General features: G+C 44.9%; 2 protein-coding genes across 2 annotated transcripts in view; both read left to right on the top strand.

Moving 5' to 3' along the window:
- Positions 1 to 331: 331 nt before the first annotated feature.
- On the top strand, positions 332 to 3,556 carry LOC149525151 (kinesin-like protein KIF28). Its single transcript, XM_089777379.1, has 2 exons — positions 332 to 1,562; positions 3,014 to 3,556. Exons 1-2 carry the CDS (start codon positions 1,401 to 1,403, stop codon positions 3,146 to 3,148), a joined length of 297 nt encoding a protein of 98 aa, XP_089633505.1. The 5' UTR covers positions 332 to 1,400; the 3' UTR covers positions 3,149 to 3,556.
- A 1,754-nt stretch (positions 3,557 to 5,310) lies between these two features.
- LOC102457071 (kinesin-like protein KIF28) overlaps positions 5,311 to 20,361 on the top strand; it is an 18,328-nt gene continuing 3,277 nt past the window's right edge. Inside the window, exons 1-4 of the mRNA XM_075923189.2 lie at positions 5,311 to 5,596; positions 7,896 to 8,030; positions 9,354 to 9,520; positions 17,410 to 17,513. Coding sequence (XP_075779304.2) covers positions 5,367 to 5,596; positions 7,896 to 8,030; positions 9,354 to 9,520; positions 17,410 to 17,513 — 636 coding nt within the window. The 5' untranslated portion in view covers positions 5,311 to 5,366. The remainder of the gene's footprint in view (positions 5,597 to 7,895; positions 8,031 to 9,353; positions 9,521 to 17,409; positions 17,514 to 20,361) is intronic.

The following is a 20,361-nucleotide window of genomic DNA, read 5'->3' as shown; positions in this document are numbered from 1 at the left end:
CCCTGCTGATTCTGTCACTTTTCTGTATGGTTTTAGGAGAAGCAGTCCCATTCCAGGCACACCCCGTTTTCCTGGCACAACCAAACCCTTACCTGGCTTTACATTATAGTAAGAGGAAACTGCATGCTGAATTTGGTGGTCCTAGCTCTTACTGTTTAGGAAGAATTCTTGAACAGACAGTTCAACAGACAGACAAGCACACTTATGGTATGTCTAGACTACATCCCTCTGTTGCCAGAGAGGCATAAGGGATCAGCCGACAAAGGCTTTCTTTGTTGCCCGATCCCCGTCTTGACAGCCGCTTTTTGCTGACAAACTGCTGACTCAACAAAACGCGGTGGCCATTTTTATTCAAATGAAGAGCAGGAGATTTAAATCCCCACTTCATTTGCAATGTCGGTATGTCTAATTTACATCTCTCTGGCGACAGAGGGATGTAGTCTAGACATACCCTTAGAGACAGACTGTGACGGCGGGTTGGGGTTTTCCCGTCTCCTGCATCCCCGTAATGGCACGAACAGACTCCACCAGCCAGTAGAATAGAGGTGTTTATTGCACAGCACAGCACAGATGTAATCTGGTTACAGGGCAGGCCTAGGATGCCTCAGCCCCCCTTGAGATGAGGGAGACTGGGCCCCTAAATTCTAGTCCCTTTCTCTAGGCTGTCTCCTCCATGCTCCCAGACAGAAACTAACTCACTCACTTCCAGCCCTGCCCTCAGCCAGGGCTCCACTCCTCTTCTTCCCGTTGTTCTGCTCCCTGGGGCAGAACTAGTCAGACAGGTTTGAAGCCCCCTTGCATAATGACTCATCTCCTGCCCTGCTGGGCTGTGCTGCAGCCTGCAGCCAGCAGCCAGTGGAGGTCACTCACAACCCACTGCCCAGCATAGCAACCAGCAAGGTACCCCCCACTACATCACACAGACAAAGCTCTAAAATATATAGTAATTACTACCATCACTGCCTCTCTCCAAAAGATAATGAACCAAAAATATTTCTGAACAGTAGCACCTATAAAATATAGGGAAGTCAGAAATCTGTACCCGACTCCATAACCGAATTTTGCACGTTTTCATAATGGGCTGAACCAAAACTTCAGATCCAAATATCCAGCTAGACTTCTTGTGTTTAGAATGCAGACACTGGGTTCACACTTTTTAGCTGAGGCCAATCTCTAGCACGAACAGGAGGGCCAACCAACTGGTGAAATAAATGACTCTGCCAACACCGTATCAAATTTTGAGCTCATAATCAAAATATATAAAAATTTCTGGGGACTACTGCACAGAAATACAGAAATATATCATCTTAAAGCTGTGCCAATCACTGTAGAGTAATTCTAGGTAAAAATAGCAGATAGTTTTTGCCATCCATAAGTAACCCTTTAAGCGCTGCCTGAAAATGGATTGTCTTCCTCTGTTTAACATTAACATTGCATTTCTCAAAGGTGTTGTCAATAAGGATGGCAAACCAGATCCTAGTGTTCTTGCTGTATTCCATGATTATATCAAGCTAATGCCTTTGGTTGCAGAAGCAAATCAAATGAGTGAGGAGTTGAAAAAGGTAAGTACCAGTATTCACTGTAGTTGTATTTTAAACTAATGTATTAGCCTTTGGAAAACTGCAGATGAATGGTGAGACTTTATTAGCACCTTCACACCATTAATGTTCAGTTCTTTTCTCTTTCTTTCATCTCCCCTGCCTGTCAGGCAGCATGCAAGAGAGTTATCTATATGATTTGTTTTCTCAGTCAATCTCTGTCAATCTCTCTGTGCAGTTGTTTCCTTATAATTGTATTAAGTACATTCTATAAAGCATTTTTAATAGAGATTGCATGCTGGATATTAGAGAAAGTTTTGTGCTGTATAACCTGGGGGCGTATCTAGACTATGCCGAACGGTCGAAAGGATATGCAAATTCCACGGGAATTTGCATATCATTGCATATCAACTTCCGATCACACTTTTGAAAGTGGAGCTTTCGAAAGTGCAAGTAATTAAGATGCAGCTTTTTCGGTGAGCTGCCCCCTTTGTCGAAAAGTTGCTCTTCCTTAAAAAAGGAGGATTACGTGGCTTTTCGACAAAACGGGTGGAGAGTTTGCCGAAAAAGCCATGTCTTAATTACTTTTACTTTTGAAAGCTCTGCTTTCGAAAGTGCAATCGGAAGAAGATATGTAAACTCCTGCAAAATTTGCATATCCTCTTTCGACCTTTTGGCCTAGTCTAGATACGCCCTGGCTGAGCAATTACTAAGCAGGGGATTATTAGGTAACTAACTGCAAGAATTTGAGATGTGTAGCGACCAAAGCAGGAAGAAGAATTGTTTCGGTTATGTAACGAGGGAAAGGTTAGAATAATGACATGACATTTAGCAAGGAAAAATTTCGACTGGATGTAAGGAATTCCACACTACCCTCTGCTGAGCTATCACTACTCAGAGGTTTCATCATAGAATACTTGACTAAAGTAACCAAGCTGAACATTGGTTCATTCCTTAGTGAAGTACCATGCTCTCTCTCCACTATCTCAGAATCTCTCCAGTAGGCCTTCCTTATCTCTAGCAATTTAGTGTCTGCCAACTCAGGCAAGCTTTGCATTCTGCAGTAGAGTAGAAGACTAGTCCCAAATGGAGCAGCTTCTGCCTAGGCCTGCCACAGGTAGGGGATGCATTAGAGCAGCCCCGTCCATGGCAGCTCCTGTAGGGCTGGAGCGGCCCCCTGACTGTGGCAGGTGGGGAGTTGCTCAAGCCTCATCAGATAATGTCAGGCTTACCGGTTAAGGCTGAGGCTTACCAGTTAACCGGTTAACTATTTACATTCCTACTTCTGTCTCCTATAAAAGTGTTTGAGAGATGCTACCCAGTAACACTTCTAATAGTAATCCCTCAGTGTGTTAGCCCTTTCTCGTGCACCATAGTGTGACATAGTCTCGTGAAGGTTAGCTAAATCCAGCACTTAGATACTCATGCGCTGTGTTATAGTCTCTTGAGAAACATTCTTTTTTTCCCCTTCACAGGAGCTCAAGTTGGAATTGAAAGTGAAAAATCTAGCATTGTCAGACTCCAGAGGTTATGATCTGCAAAAGGAAGTAACAGTAAAAGTGACCAACAAAAAGACTAGTCAGGTAAAGAAATTGAGCCATTCATCATAGTCTTATGTAGTAGCCGAGGACACTGGAAAGAATCAATAAGATGTAAGCTACTCATGCCATTAACTGTAATGTAAGCTACAATAAGCTCTGTTCTGTCACAAACGGGAAGCTTTCTCAATTCTCCCTCCCCCCCCGGTACATACTCCCCCACTGCTTTTTTCTCTTTTTTGTACACTCACAACTTCTCACACCCCTACTCAGTCCCTGTAGACCCTTGCAAATCCATGGGTATGCACTTAATATCTGCAGATGCAGCTATCTGTGGACCATTTCTATGGAACGCAGCATGGATGCGGGTACAAATTTTGTATCCGTGCAAGGCTCTGATGAGAAGAGCAGTAGGCAGCTGCAGTGAGTCTCCTCTACTGTACCCTGGGCAGGAGGCAGGGACAGTGACTATGGGCTCCTGGTGCCCCACACGCAGCGTTGGTGACAGGCCTGCACTGTCACTCCACACAGCTGCTAGCGGGACTCTCCCTGAGCCAGCTTTGACCAGGAATAAGGTGGCTTGGAGCCCCAGTCTGTCCAGGGAGAGAGTGGCTGGCAGCTGTGGGGAGCTGCAGCAGACCTTCACTACCCTGGGCAGGGTGTCCTAATAGCTCCCAAGCATCTGCACAGGTCACCCTCCCTTCCTAACCCCTCTTCCCCCAGGTCAGCATGGAGCCAGCCAGGGAGCTGTGGGGAGCCATGGTGGACATCTACCTGCCAGTGGTGCTGGCAGGGATCGGGGGGGAAGAAATGCTGCAAGTAGCCCATGGCCATGTTCCTGCTCCCCCCAGGCTCCTCATCCGGCTGAGGGCAGATAGAGGCTCCATATCTCTGCCTAAGCTTCCCACAGTTGCCCACACATCTCTCCCCAACGGGGCCCCCAACAGCATGTGTCTCAACTTCAGTCCAGCCTCCAGTATAGAGCCCTGCAAATCTGCAGAAAAGTTTTGCAGCACACAGACACACGTTTGTGTATCTGGAAAGGGCTCTGTTGCTGCAGTTAGCCTTTGTGTGCTCCTTTCCTGTCTTCATTTACCCCCGCACGGATTCCCCTACATCCCTTTTACTGAAGCTGTCCTTTTTCCTGTAGTAACTGCTGGATCTGCCAACTGATGCTCCTCCCTCAAGACCTCACCCTAATTTCATCACCTTGTTAGACTTTGAACCTTTCTTCCATTTGAACCAAAATGAACTCTCACCTCGGTACATAAAACTTTTGCTCTATGTTCTGTTTCTGCAATAGAAATGCTGCTGATGAAATTCATGTCATTGAACTATTTCAGATAGGAGCACTCAAAGTAATCTTCTTAGCAGGGGTTTAAATGCAGGGAAATGTAGCCAGAGAACCTCCTACCATGGCCTTGTCTGGTCTGCTGAGGTTTTTCTGATAACCATCCATCCTTGCAGTAGCACTTGTCCATTTTCAGCAGAACTAGCACCAGTGGGAATGCCAGTGAAGGCGTCTGCTCTGGTGGAGAATTTGAGTATTGACAGGCTGCTTGACAATGAACAGTGCAAAGCTTCAGCGTTAATATAATAAAGGAGAGTACTTACTAATTTTCTCTTTTTACAAAATTGAAATTTCAGCCCCTTGTCTGTCTCCATTTAACCTTTATCATTGGGATGTTTACAGCTGAGAAGGATTTGAACAGCTCTTTTACATTTTTAATCCCAGAGTTTGGCATTGAAGACTTCTGGTTTGAGTCCCTCGCTATTTTCCACTGACTTGCTTTATTGCAGGAGCTTGTTATAATGTACCTGATCCTTATTTTGATCTTGGTGGGAAAAGCCCATCTCTCCTTTCAAACTATTGCAGCTATAGAATGTGGGTGCTATTTTTAAAAGGCTCCCAGCTTTTCTGCTTGCTCAGATCTGACATGAACAATATAAAGCGATCACAAGTTGTATCACTTTCTTACTTGCCTTCAAAAGCATCCTGTTTCTCTGCAAGTGAAATGATGGGATCACAGAAGTGTTATATTTAAACACTTTAAAGATATCCAGAGTATACGTCACTGCAGATTCTATAGGGCTGAATTTGGTGCACTTAATTGTCCTCTTTCTCTTACTGTTTCATCCTATGGGTTGCACATAGAGTCATTAGTAAAGCTAACTGGAAGGATGAGAGTACCAGAGTAAGAATCCCACGACCATTCATTTAATCATCTTTCCTGTGTATGTCTAGGTATGGGTGTGGTCCAAGGCCAAGTTCATCAATAGGAAATTCCTAATGGAAGAGCTTTACCAGAATTTTTTAGATGGAGCAGATGTGAATGTGGACCAAGACAGTGATCCATTCTGGGATCCCGTGGAGGTCATTCATCTAGGATCTGCTCACATTTGGCTTCAGTCGCTTGCTTACTGCATGAAGCTGGAAGAACAAACAGAAGTTCTGAACTCTGAAGGAATGGAGGAAGCTATTCTACTTATAAACATAGTTCCGTGTTCCAGTGATGGAAGGTAAAAGTTTGCCTTCTCCTTATTTGAACTAGTTTCTATCTAATTGGGGATGTCAGTAGTTAACTGGGTGAAACTTATTAGTTTCCAGCTAACTGGTGGCCTGGCTGGACAGGAGCAGCTTCCTGTCCAACACAGGCAGGGGACTGGGACTGCTCCACTCCACCTGGGCCTCCTGTGCTTCAGGCTGGGGGCACGGCGGTCCAGCTGGGCCTGCTATGCTGCAGGTGGGAACACGCCAGCATGACTGGGCCGGAGCAGCTCCCCATCTACCCGCAGTGCAGTGCAGTGGGCGCAGCCTGACTGGAGCAGTCCCTACTCGTGCAAACCTGTTTAATCAGTTAACTGACTAAACGTTACGTTTAACTGGTTAACTGATTAAACAGGATTGTATGTCCCTAATCTAAGAGCACTTTTAAAAAAATCCAGTTCAGGAATGTCGCCGAATGATATGTCTGGTAGGGTAGAGGATGGAGGCAAAAAGTATTACCAAGAAAAATATAAAGACCGTGTGAAATTCGGACAGGTTTGCCATGTATAAATGGAAGCAGGATTTGACCCAAAGACATTAGCACCTAGGAAAAATATGCCAGTGTGACAATACTGTGGATTCCCAGGTCCATCCTGATCTCCCTGGTGTTGGGTGCTACAATGATAGCTGCTTAGCCCCTGGGAAAGTGAAAATCCCTCAGGTTGTTACCCAAGGTCCTACCCTAGCTAAGTGAAAGAACCACACAGATGAATTTTAGTTGGACCTTCTGGGAAAGAGGAACAAAGAAAGCGTATAATGGCCCATTGTGTTCTGTTACACTTGCCTCATACTGAAGGACAGAGCTCAGCTGTCTCAGAAATAGTTGGGAGGGGACGTTCTGGAGGCACTAGTAGAGTGTGGGAGAAATCACTGATGATGCACCAGGTAAAACAGGTTGGAAGGGCTAGAGAGGCAGTAAACACACATGTTTTGCACCAGTGGTTCTCAAGCTGTAGTTTATGAAGTTCTGCTGTGCCGGAGGCAGAGCTGGTCCTGCCACAGAGGCGAAGCTTGTGTCAGTTTTCAAGCAGTGACACTTCTGGATAGTCATAAGTCAGTTACACTGAGGGTTTACAAAAAAAAATCACTTGATCAACTCAACTTAGAGTCCTGCCCCAAGAACAGCCACCTTGTCTGATGTTGGTAAGCAAATTAGTCACCACCATAACTGAAGGTTAACACACATGTGGAAGGTGAGACCAAATCACTAGTGTTCTGGAATGCTTAGAGCAGATGACCCTCTCTATCTTGGGAGAAAAAGGAGTGTGTAGGGAGAAAATGGTAACATGTTTTAGCTAACACATTTGTAAAGCCCCATGTACACTAGCTATTAAGTGATGGTTCTACTCCAGGGCCAGGAAGGGGAAATGAGAATCATATGTCTACACTACAGACCTTACAGCAGCACAGTTGAGCCACTGTAAGGTCTCCTGTATAGCCACTGGATGGCAACAGGAGAGAGCTCTCCTGTCTGCATAATTGAGCCACCCCCAATACGTGGTGTGTTTTATTTCCTCCACCTTGATGGACAAAAGTGCTAGTGTGACCATTGGTATTAACACAGAATCTTACTGCCAAGGCTTGTCTACATGGGAAGTTAATGCACAGCAAGCTAAGGTGTGCATTTATAGCTCACTAATTATTCTAAACTAACTCCTCATGTGGGCTCTCTTACAAGGTGCCTTTGTATGCTTTAGTTTACTACACTTCAAAAGTGTGCTAAGATAACTTGTCTGCTTTCATGGTTCAGCCTTGCTTTGTACCACCAGACAGCTCTCTACCTTGATAAGACTGGTTAAACATTACCTTTTAGCTTAGCTCTGATCCACTGAATGAGGGAACTTGTTTGTTTGTAAAGACAGAGCAGAAAAATATTTTTGGAAGATGTCTGTGTGCCCATTTCTCCTCCTTGCCTCCATACTTCCTGCTTTTTCGCTCTATTACTCTATTCTGTGTCTTTCCGACTCTCGAGGATCTTACTGTAATTCCCTCTTCCTTTGTTTTCTCCTAATCCCTGTCTCTCTCATCCCTTCAAAAGATCCCAGGCCTGTCTCCTAATTTTGGAGTGTTGGTGGCAAAGGAAATGAGCTGTGTTTGATATACAGTCCCTTCCATAAGGTTTCCTTTCCCACCATAGGGAGTTACCAGAGAGCTGCCCTCTCCTCTGTTCCCAGCTTCCTCCTCATAGGCCTGACTAATGTCACCAGCGTGTGTTTGCTGTGAAAGCAGAGCCAGATGTAACAGGTTACATTATGATTCTGACATTTTTAGAGCTTTTGGAGAGGATGATATAGTCATTGACCCTTTGGAGCTGCTGGGAAGAAGGATTGATTTCCAGATTCACATCTTACAGTGCCTTGGCATTAAATGGCTTCGAGAAGTCACCGAGCGGGGCATTCAGATAGGGTAAGGTGTTGGATTAATTCACTGTGTCCTTCATGGAGTGTTCAGTTGGAATCATTGGTGAGAGCAGGAGCACTTTTATAGTTACCTCAACAGACGTTTCCAAACTGCATGAGCTACTAGAATCTATCTGCTTGTTAGATCTCTATGCTGCAGGACCTACTTCAAGTCAAAAGGTCACAATCGCAGCTGTTCTCTTAAAGGACAGGTTGATAGGGGCAAGCTCTGCCTTGAACAGAAATGTGAGAGTTCATTTGTTCCAAACAAAGGAGAATTTCCTCAGTGAATGGAGCAAAACGCCCCTGTGGTTTGGGAGTGGAGAGGGCAGAAAGCCTTAGACCCCACTGCTGTGCCAGGCCCTCTGATCTCCAGCGATGGCACAGTGTTAAGTCACAGCCCACAGCAGAGCAGCGCGCACACTGAAAACAGCTCAGCTCTGGGAAAGCTCAGTCAAGGGGGCTTGACATTGCACTCAGCTGCACAGCTCTAGTGGGACCTGAACCCTACCCAGATAAATCCCTTTGTTTTACTCTGTACGAAGTGGAGAGCAAGCTCTTCAGTTATTTGTCCCCTTTATCAATGAGAGAGATGCATAGTTGTTGTCCCGCAAGGTAACAATTATTTACACTGGGTTTGATAATAAACAAAAGGGATTTTATTACGTATAAAAAGTAGGATTTAAGTGATTGCAAGTGATAATAGAGAGATCAAAGTTAGTTACTAAGCAAAATAAAACACAACATGCCAGCTAAGCCAAATACCCAAAGTAAACTTCCACCTGCAGTTTCTCACCTTTACTCATCTTTTGTCACAAGCTGGGAGGCTAGATGCTTCTTAATGTTCTGTTCCATTAGTTGCATTGGACATCTTAGATGGTAAATAGGGGTGTCCAGGTGTCTGGCAGCTGCTATTATCTGGTTCCCCTGCCTATATATAGATTTGCCCAAGGTGGGAAACCTTTTGTGTTCAGTTTAAACCTCTTCACGCTTCCCATGGAATAGTACGGCATCCAAAATGGGATCCAGCGTCAGGAGACCTGGCTACATAATAGCCCTCACTTAGAATATCTAGATTAATAAACAGGTTTATACTTCATATTGCTAACTTTAAAACACAGGAATGATATGTGCACACAGGTTATAATCCGCTTAATATGCGTATTCTATCCGGCGATATGTTACATGAAATATTTAGCTGTGATGTGTTATATGAAATCAGTGCTGCCATCATGCTTTTGTTCACATTTGCTTTGTTCAAATAAATGATTTTCTCCAGTACTGAACTGGGCATTTCTTTACATTGTATGTTAATGTTTTATTCCCCTAGGTACAGCATGTATGATCTTCCACATTCCCTACACACAAAGCCTATCTGGAAAAACATGAATGCAAAGATTGAAGAGACAGTCCACTTCTCAGCCCTAAATACATCCCATGAATTTTTGAATTATTTACAAAAAAATGCTTTAATTGTTGATTTGTGGGGCCTTCAAGGTATTTCTTTTACAATACTTCCCTTTAATTTGCATAGTTCTTTGTGGCTGCAAGTTCTAAATAGAATCAAACCTTACTCTAGCGTAGTTTTCAATTATAAAATGGCCTGATTGTAAGACAAAGCATGTTGACTTATACTACTGTGATACAGGCAGTCCCCGGGTTATGTACAAGATAGGGACTGTAGGTTTGTTCTTAAGTTGAATCTGTATGTAAGTCGGAACTGGCATCCAGATTCAGCCGCTGCTGAAATTGATCAGTTTCAACAGCGGCTGAATCTGGATGCCAGTTCTGACTTACATACAGATTCAACTTAAGAACCCCAGGCATCCCCAAGTCAGCTGCTGCTGAAACTGATCAGCGGCTGATTCCAGGAAGCCCAGGGCAGGGGCTTCCTGTAGTCAGCCACTGGTCAGTTTCAGCAGCGGCTGACTTGGGGATGCCTGAGGCAGAGCAGCTGGGGTGCTGCTGGGTTGGTCCAGTAGCGCCGCTGCTCCTCAGCGCTACTGGACCAACCCAGCAGCACCCAAGCTGCTCTGCCCCAGGCGTCCTGATTCAGCGGCTGTGTCAGCCGACGGTCAGGGCAGTGTGTGTGTGTATGTTTCCGAGAAAAGGTTTAACGTCCGTGCCTTTACTGCTAGGACCGGGGTCCCATCGCAGAGGGTGGCCAGCAGGCCAACAGACGCCCCGTTATATAGGAAGAGCTTATTACATCTTAGATTTCAGCTGCTAGAATTTCATAATTCCTTCGCAGCGGGCAGCCTTGGAGAAAGACTGAAAGATGCCCCAGTGGATCCTGTCACCTGGGAGTGACACAGATCCAAACGCCCAAGCTCTTCCTATAACTGTCCCTTTAGACCGGCTGAAGTTCTTTTAAATTGTGCTTGGTTCTGTTACAGCAACTGAAGGAGTCAGGTTAAAGCTTAAACAGTTACAGGTTTATTGAGGAAGCTTATAAATCATATGGTTGCAATGGCTATTGTTCTATTTCTTAACTATTAGCAAAATATAGATCTTAAAAATGGTTACAAAGAAGATAAAGATAGAAAAATAGAAATAATGGTACCAAGTAACAGCTTACTCTTTCTATGTGTACACTTAAGACAGAGGACCACATCCAGGTACCATTTTTACCCCCTTCTGTGCCTCTCGACTCCAGCATGTCAGGCCAGGGCCGGTCCCTCAATTCCTAGGAAAGACGAAAATACGAGGTGGGCGTCCCCATAGAACCTCGGGAGGTCAAACACCTAACCCGACCAGCAGGTAGAGGGTAGAATGACACTCAAAGTGAGTGTGTGCTGGGCCCATCTTTTATACTCATGGGGTCACGTATTTCTCTTTCTTATCTGTCATGCCAATTGATGCTGGTCTGTCTGCTGTGAGACCAGTTCTTACAATAGTGATAGAGATGTAGCCGTGTTAGTCTGGGGTAGTTGAAGCAAAATGCAGGACAATGTAGCACTTTAAAGACTAACAAGATGGTTTATTAGATGATGAGCTTTCGTGGGCCAGACCCACTTCCTCAGATCAAATAGTGGAAGAAAATAGTCACAACCATATATACCAAAGGATACAATTAAAAAAATGAACAAATATGAAAAGGACAAATCACATTGCAGAACAGAAGGGGGATGCGGGGGGGTGGGAAGGGGGAGGAAGGAAGGTAAGTGTCTGTGAATTGCTGATATTAAAGGTAGGGAGAGTGGGATGTTTGTGAGTTAATGGTATTACAGGTGATAATTGGGGAAACTGTCTTGGTAATGGGTGAGAAAGTTCAAAGTCTTGTTAAGTCCCTGGTGGTAAGTGTCGAATTTTAACGTGAATGACAGTTCAGAGGATTCCCTTTCAAGTGCAGATGTAAAAGGTCTTTGTAGCAGAATGCAGGTGGCTAAGTCATTTAGAGAGTGTCCTTTCTGGTTAAAGTGGCAAGAAACTGTTTTCTCTTTGTGATCTTGTCTGATATCTGTTTTGTGGGCATTAATCCTTTGGCGAAGTGTCTGAGATGTTTGTCCAATGTACATAGCAGACGGACACTTTCGGCACATGATAGCGTAGATTATATTTCTGGATGCGCAGGAATATGTGTTCTTGATCTTATAACTCACTTGGTTAGGTCCAATAATGGTATCAGCAGAATGAATATGTGGACAAAGCTGGCAACGGGGTTTGTTGCAAGGGAAGGTACCAGGGTTGGTATTAGTGTGGTATGTCCTGTGGTTGTTGGTAAGAATCATCTTGAGGTTAGGTGGTTGTCTATAGGAGATTATGGGTCTGTCTCCCAGAGCCTCTTTGAGTATGGTATCCTGTTCCAATATTGGCTGTAGTTTATTGATAATGTGTTGGACAGGTTTTAGTTGGGGGTTGTAGGTGATGACAAGTGGTGTTCTATTGTTGGTTTTCTTGGGTCTGTCTTGAAGTAGATGGTTTCTAGGTATTCGTCTGGCTCTTTCAATTTGCTTTTTTGTTTCTCTGGGTGGGTAGTTGAGATTTATAAATGCTTGGTAGAGATCCTGAAGCTTCTGGTCTCTGTCAGTGGGGTTAGAGCAGATGCGGTTGTATCGAAGGGCTTGGCTATAGACGATGGATCGTGTGGTGTGTTCTGGATGGGAGCTGGATGCATGTAGGTAACTGTATGAGTCAGTGGGTTTTCTGTAGAGAGTGGTGTCTAATTTTCCATTGTTGATTTGTACGGTGGTGTCCAGGAAGTGGATCTCTCGTGTAGAATGGTCCAGGCTGAGGTTGATGGTGGGGTGTAGGTTGTTGAAATCTCTGTGGAATATCTCCAGTGTTTCTTGGCCATGTGTCCAGATCATAAAGATGTCATCGATGTACCGTAGGTAGAGGAGGGGTGAAAGGGGACGGGAGTTGAGGAAACGTTGTTTCCAAATTGAAAGAGCCAGACGAATACCTAGAAACCATCTACTTCAAGACAGACCCAAGAAAACCAACAATAGAACACCACTTGTCATCACCTACAACCCCCAACTAAAACCTGTCCAACACATTATCAATAAACTACAGCCAATATTGGAACAGGATACCATACTCAAAGAGGCTCTGGGAGACAGACCCATAATCTCCTATAGACAACCACCTAACCTCAAGATGATTCTTACCAACAACCACAGGACATACCACACTAATACCAACCCTGGTACCTTCCCTTGCAACAAACCCCGTTGCCAGCTTTGTCCACATATTCATTCTGCTGATACCATTATTGGACCTAACCAAGTGAGTTATAAGATCAAGAACACATATTCCTGCGCATCCAGAAATATAATCTACGCTATCATGTGCCGAAAGTGTCCGTCTGCTATGTACATTGGACAAACATCTCAGACACTTCACCAAAGGATTAATGCCCACAAAACAGATATCAGACAAGATCACAAAGAGAAAACAGTTTCTTGCCACTTTAACCAGAAAGGACACTCTCTAAATGACTTAGCCACCTGCATTCTGCTACAAAGACCTTTTACATCTGCACTTGAAAGGGAATCCTCTGAACTGTCATTCATGTTAAAATTCGACACTTACCACCAGGGACTTAACAAGACTTTGAACTTTCTCACCCATTACCAAGACAGTTTCCCCAATTATCACCTGTAATACCATTAACTCACAAACATCCCACTCTCCCTACCTTTAATATCAGCAATTCACAGACACTTACCTTCCTTCCTCCCCCTTCCCACCCCCCCGCATCCCCCTTCTGTTCTGCAATGTGATTTGTCCTTTTCATATTTGTTCATTTTTTTAATTGTATCCTTTGGTATATATGGTTGTGACTATTTTCTTCCACTATTTGATCTGAGGAAGTGGGTCTGGCCCACGAAAGCTCATCATCTAATAAACCATCTTGTTAGTCTTTAAAGTGCTACATTGTCCTGCATTTCAGTTCTTACAAGGGAGTTGTGAACTTAATTTACACTTGTAAGAGAGAATTGAGGTGATTAAATGGAAGTACAGGACATTGTTTTCTCAGTGGGAAATTCCCCTCCCAGGGACTGTGTGTGTTCGAATCAACATAGGTGCCAGCCGCAGCCTCAAGGCCAGCTTATTGACTTAACTGCTCTCTATCCACATATCTGTGTTTCAGCTTCTCAGGATCAGATGAGCCAGCATAGACTATGCTGATATTATTGCTCCTTCACTGTCCTGTATGCTTCAGAGAGGCAAATAAGATGGATGATATGGAGGCGGGCTGTCTGGCCACAGGCTGCTGAAACTGACCAGCAGTGGCTGAATCAGGACGCCTGGGGCAGAGCAGCTGGGGTGCTGCCGGGTTGGTGCAGTAGCGCCCAGAGCAGCGCTACAGGACCAACCGGCAGCGCCCCAGCTGCTGTACCACAGGCGTCTGGAGCAAAGCCGCGGAGCACGGGGGCAGCGGGACAGCCCAGACGCGCCGTGGCTGTCCTGCTGCCCTCGGACTCCGCGACTTTGCTCTGCTTTGCCCCCCGTCTCCCTGGTCTGCAGACCAGGGGGACGGGGAACAAAGTGGCGGAACATGCGGGCAGCAGACAGCCCAGACACGCATCTGGGCTGTCTGCTGCCTGCGTGTTCCGCCGCTTTGCTCCCCGTCCTTCTGGTCTGCAGACCAGGGGGACGGGGAGCAAAGCAGAGCAAAGCGGCGGAACACGCGGGCAGCGGACAGGGCAGACGTGTCTGGGCTGTCCGCTGCCTGCGTGCTCCGCCGCTTTGCTTCCTCTCCCTGGTCTGCTAGAGACCAGGGAGAGGGCCCCGTTCGTAACTGCGGATCCGACATAAGTCGTATCCGCGTAACTCGGGGACTGCCTGTATTTCAGTTCAGTTCAATGTTAGTCCAGTATTACATTCTGCAAGGTTGATTAGATTTGCTTGGTACAACCATCTTAGAATGAGTGTGTCAATCTAGCCAAGAATTTGATCCTTTAAAACACTGAATGCTAAAAGCATCCTCTATTAAATAGTGCATTATACGTAAGTGGCATCTCATGTTTAAGAATCTCTCTGCTTTAAAAACATTAGTAAGTTTCACAACATCCCTGTGAGGGTAGATAAAGTTCATTAATCTCATTTTACAAGTGGGAAAACTGAAGTACGCAAAGGCTAAGTAACTTACCCAAGGATAGAGTCAATGTCCTTGTCAGACAACATACATAGATTAAACATTAGTTTTTGCTCCAAGTTCCCTACTCTTCAGGGTGGGAGGAGACTGCATGACTACCATGAGAGCTACTGACTTTTTTCCCAGTAAACACTTGCCAGGCCCCAGGAATTATTGTCAGACAGGTTTACTGGCTAAAAGCAGAAATAGGCACTGCTACCATTAAAGCATCCATATTCTTATATTATTACTTAATATTACTGTGGGCAGGGTGATAGTTCAGTGATACTGTTAATAGGGATGTAATAGTATAGTCGATTAACCAGTAAGTAATAATGTACAGGTTAATGCTATAGACTACACGCATCCCCTCTCCCCCAGTAAATTTTTTAGCAGGCTGGTCAGCAGCCTGGCTCACTTCTGACTTGCAACAGGTCTGAGACTTACCCTGCTGTGGCTCTGCTTTTAAAGTGTATTAGGAGCTGGGCAGGCAGGCAGCCTGGCTCAGTCCTGGCTCACACTGAGTCCAGGACCTACCCCTGCTGTGACTCTACATTTGAAGTGTATTAGGAGCCACATGGGCAGGCATCCAAGCTCTGTTCCAGCTCACACCTGATCCAGGAGCTCAGATGTCCCCTAGACAGGACCTGCTGCCACCCCATGCTGCTGCTTCGTTATCAGAGGAAGCAGCACTTGGGTGACAGGCAGCCTGCCTGCAAGGAGAGCGGATTTTTAAACTGGTTCCCCTTGCGAACCTGCTCCTGCCTGGCATCCCATGCTGCTGCCTCTCTATCAGAGGCAACAGCGCAGAGTGGAAGGGGGCTCCTCGGGAGTGAAGCCAGAGCACACTGGCTGCTGGCCCCACCCTCGGGGACTGTAGAATAGGCGACTAACCGATAAGAATTCATGAGGTTACTCGACTATTCAATTAACCGATATTTAACATCCCTAACTGTTAGGGAAGATTGTATAGGCTAGGTTTTGATCTAGGCCTAGTGATATAATCTGTCACCAAGTTACTGTTCCCTTGCATGGGTATAGAGCTACAGGTAAGTTGTTCAGTCCAACTCCATACTATAAATAAAAGGTGACAGAACATGGATGCCCATAGCCACAGAAGCAAGCAGGGCTAATATGCAGTATTTTGTGCAGCATGGTTTGGCCCTAAATCTAGTACTTAGATTTCACTGCTGTCTCAGGTACAATAAATCAGGTCAGGACATCCCGGAAGTTCTGTGGCTTTACTTATTATTCTGACCACGTAACTCTGCATCCAGCCCCTTCCTTTCATACTAGAAATGTTTTGCAACTTACAAAACTGTTCAGGGGCTCTGATCCTGAGTGAAGTCTGTGCACAATAATGTCCCACAAATAGTACTTGCCAGGTGGTTTGGCTGCTACTGTTTGTATTCCAGGATGTGGAGGTAAGTTCATTAAACCATGTCCCTTTCAAGGTCATCTGTGACTCCAGACTAGCATGTGGCAGAATCGGTTTCCATCTTTCCATGCCTGTCCCTACACCCCGCCCCTCATTTCTGTGTATCAGCGGCGAAAAGGAGAGAGAAGAGGATGGGTAATGGGGACAGGGATGAAAGTTCACAGCATTTAACGTGTCTTTACTGTTGTGACATTTTGGAGATCATCCAAACCCAGGGCTGGGCAAGATGCGGCCTGGGGGCTGGATTTTACACTTTGATCCAGCCCAGGTACTGCACCTGGCCACTTACTATGTATATTTGGCTGCCCATGCCACCTAATTTCCAGGCGATGGCTCAGGCAACAGGATCCTATTTAAATGGTTCACAGCTCCTGGTTGCAGCGTTATCCTGGCCAGGGTTGGACCCACAAGTCCTTTAAATAGTCGCAGCTGCCTGGCAACGCGGTAGCGGCAGGGCCATGAGCCACAAGCACTTGGCTGTGTTTTTAGTTCAAAGCCTTTGGCCCCAGACAATTCTGAAGGGAGGCTAGTCCCCAGTCCCACCTTGTCAGTCCCAGGCCCCACCCCTTCCAGGAGTGGAGCTGGCCCATGACAATGTACCAAAATTCATTAATTGGCTTTCCTGTGAAAGTTATTGCCCACCCCTGTCCAAACCAGTAACCTCCGGTGCCTGTTTTGTGCAGCTGTAGTTGAGTTCCCTGGTAACAGCAGCCATCCCACAAGTGTAAGATTTCACCCCATCTTTCGCCAGCCTAGTTACTCTTTGCCAGGTGACTCCAACAGCCAAGTTTCCCCAAATACATCTTCCCTGTGAAAAACCCATCTCCAGGCACTGGTGTGCACAGCACTATGTCAACGGGAGAGTGTCCGTCAACAGAGCTTCCCCCACTTTACAAGGGGGCTTTATTATGCTGACAAGAGAGAGATCTCCTGTTGGCAAAGAGCATCTTCACTAGATGCATTGCTATAGTATGGGTACAACTGTGCTGCTGCAGTGCTGTACATACAGACATGGCCTAAGAAACTGGAGGTTTACAGTCCTGGATCTCGTGTATTTAGAACCCTCTACCAGTGTTGCTAATATAGCTAATTGTGAAATTGGTGGCATGGGAGGTGTTTAATTGTTGATGCGTGTATTTTTAAGAATCACATGTATGCTATGAGATTTGTTATACAAGTATTAAGCATTGGAGGGAAGTTTGAGAAAGTGGAGATGTCTATTGTAAGTTCAAAGAGACTTGTCACAGCTTGGAGTGATATTATGTATTTTCCCCTAAATGTTTCAACTGATGTATCATGCAGATACAGTAGTGAAGGAATGTGACAAACAGCCGTAACCGTGCTCTCTTTCCCACGATGCAGAGGGTTGCGCTGAATTGGACTACTCCCTACACGACATGGTCACAAGCGAGGGCACCATTATAGTTGATCATCCAAAAACGGTGATCGCAAAGGGAATTGGTCTGGTGAGTCCATTTAAATTATGAGTTAACACTCTTTGATAAAATCAGTGGGCCTTAGGAAACAGCAAGCCTTTACTGTTCTGATGGCTCGTCTATATTTATACTGCTACCATGGCACAAAGGCAGCTATGCTGTGGTAGCACTTCAACATAGACACTCCTTGCACTGACAAGGGGTCAGAAAAATCCACAACACCCGCAGTCTTTTGCTTGGCATTTTGCTCAGATTGTAAATAGACATCCATTGTGAACTGAACAATACCCAATTTATAAATGACCAGCCAAAAAGAGAGAGAGAGAGAGAGAGGTTTCTTCCCTCCTTCCTGACAATAGTATGTGGATCCCCTTTTGGTGACTCACTATTAACTCACCAACTTAGAGAACATAATTTTCAGTAACGATAAATAACTCTTCGCAGATCTGTACATACATTTTGCAATGATTATGATGACCAGTGACAGTCTTTAATCAAGTATCAGAGGCGTGTTAGTCTGAATCTGCAAAAGCGGCGAGGAGTCCTGCGGCACCTTAGTATATAAGGTGCCACAGGACTCCTCGCTGCTTTTGCAGTCTTTAATCAAGGACCTTACATGACATTCTTTGATGAACTAGTATGTAGATACCAGATATGCATCCCTGTACCCTTTTGCCAGTTGACTCATAGACTCATAGACTTTAAGGTCAGAAGGGACCATTATGATCATCTAGTCTGACCCCTTGCACAGTGCAGGCCACAGAATCTCGCCCACCCCTCTTAGAATAATCCTCTCACCTATGTCTCAGATATTGAAGCCTTCAAATACTTTGAAGGCCCCAACATGCAGAGAGTCCTTCAGCTGTGATCTGTGCCCAATGCTACAGAGGAAGGCGAAAAACCTCCAGGGCCTCTGCCAATCTACCCTGGAGGAAAATTCCTTCCTGACCCCAAATATGGCGATCAGCTAAACCCTGAGCATGTGGGCAAGACTCACCAGCCAGACACCCAGAAAGTTCCCTATAATGAATGGTCAATTAGTTACCAAGATCATGTTATTTCATCCAACCATCCCCTTATCATAGAATCATAGTTGGCAGATGTTCTGAGTGACAAAGTCTTTTTTGTCTATTGTCTTTTTGTTTTGATATAGTTACAGGCTCTATCCACTCACCCCCTTTCAGGGGTACTAGCAATATTACTATATATTTTAGAAATGTGCATCTCTCATCTGTCCATGTGTCCATTCAAGAAATCCTCCTAAACCAGTGTTTCTTAAACGGTGTTCCGCAGTACACTGCAGTGTGCGCCATGGAGAGCACAGTTCAAAATGGCTGCCCTTAAAGGGGCAGGTGACTTTTTTGGCTCAATAACTCTTCTCTCCCCCCTCCCTGGGACATTTTTTTTTTCTCAACAAAAAATCCTTGGTGTTCCTCAAAAAATATATATATATTATTGTTTGGTGTTCCTCTGTCTTAAAAAATTTAAGAAACACTGTCATAAACGGTAAGAGCTAGGACAACCAAATTTGGTATGCAGCTTTCTCTAACCATAACTTAAAGCAAAGTCAGGGGTTGGTTGTGCCAGGGCAATGGGATGTGCCTAGAATTTGACTATTTCTCATAGAACGGGAAGGGGGGGAGGAGGTCTGGTAGGAGGAAGTTATACTGCAGAATGACCATGGAGATAGGGGGTAGCAAGGGGCCAGAGATAGGGATCAGGACAGCTATAACCCCATTGGGCCAGTAGGAGGCAGGGATGGAGAAAGGAACAGCTATCTACTATATATTTCAGAAAGTTTGCTTGTGTGTCTCCGTCTCCCAGCAGGGGACATGCACTCCTCCCCTAGCCTTGCCTGCTGCAATGGTCATAAGCGGGTACTTTTCACTTGGCCCCAAGGTATTGCAGGGAGAGAGGGCTTCCCCAGGACAGCCTGCATACTGAACCCTTCATGCTAAGCACCACCCCAGAACAATGATTTAAATGGAGAAAAAAAAAGCTTATTTGAGTTGAGGACCCGAGAATGCTGAGTATATCTTCTAGTGTGGCATAAGGAAATTCTCCAGCATTCAAAATCTGCCCCTCTTGTGACACTTTAACACCATCTAATAATGATGGACACCCTAGTTGCCTAATTTGATTTGGGAGATGTGTAATATGTCTAAAGATCCAAGTATTTAAGGCTAAAGCTGAACACTCCGATAGTGCATCTAAATATCTATGCAAGGATTTTGAGATGTGATTGTATTATCTTCAGCGGCAAACTAATGCAATACTTAAAGCAATTTTTAAACTAAGATCCTATAGATACAGTAATGCACAGCTGTGTTTGTCAGTAACTGCAGGATTGGCACATGCTTGTTAAATGGTTCCATTACCACTTAATGGCTTTTTCACAGGTTCAGTGTTATGAAAGATCTCCAAGACTACCCTGTAGTCCCATGACCTGTATTTTCCAGATGGAAACAAGCAGGACTCAGAATTCCTAGAGACAGAGTAGCATCCCTCTGGCCACTACAATTAGCAACCTCAGAGCACTCTAGAGCACCTGAGGATCCGGTCTGCTTCTTTACACTTTGGCAACAGTTGTGTAGCTTGTTACACTAGCAAAAAGCTCATTGAAATGAACTGGGTGCAAAATAAGCTTATTTTAGCTAGTTATTTATGTTCATTTCAACTGGCAAGGTTAAGTTTGAATAATGGTTTAATAAAAATAAATGACCACTTGAATAATAATAAATGCCTAGCTCTTACATAGCCTTTTTTCATTAGCTCTCAATGCACTTCAGAAAGAGGTCAGCATCATTATCCACAGGCAGTTAACAAATGAAAGGCAGTTGAGCCTCCCTGTAGAATAAGTAACAAAACTGTAAATTAT

The sequence above is a fragment of the Pelodiscus sinensis genome, chromosome 3 (assembly GCF_052426305.1).
Source record: "Pelodiscus sinensis isolate ZL-2025 chromosome 3, ASM5242630v1, whole genome shotgun sequence".
NCBI classification, from domain to species: domain Eukaryota; kingdom Metazoa; phylum Chordata; order Testudines; family Trionychidae; genus Pelodiscus; species Pelodiscus sinensis.
This window is presented reverse-complemented; position numbering and strand designations above follow the sequence as displayed.

Excerpts from the sequence above, each read along its gene's own strand:
- LOC149525151 (XM_089777379.1), top strand. The coding sequence starts at position 1,401 with ATGGATTGTCTTCCTCTGTTTAACATTAACATTGCATTTCTCAAAGGT. Across the intron at positions 1,563-3,013 it reads TGAGTGAGGAGTTGAAAAAG|GAGCTCAAGTTGGAATTGAA; the intron begins GTAAGTACCAGT and ends TCCCCTTCACAG.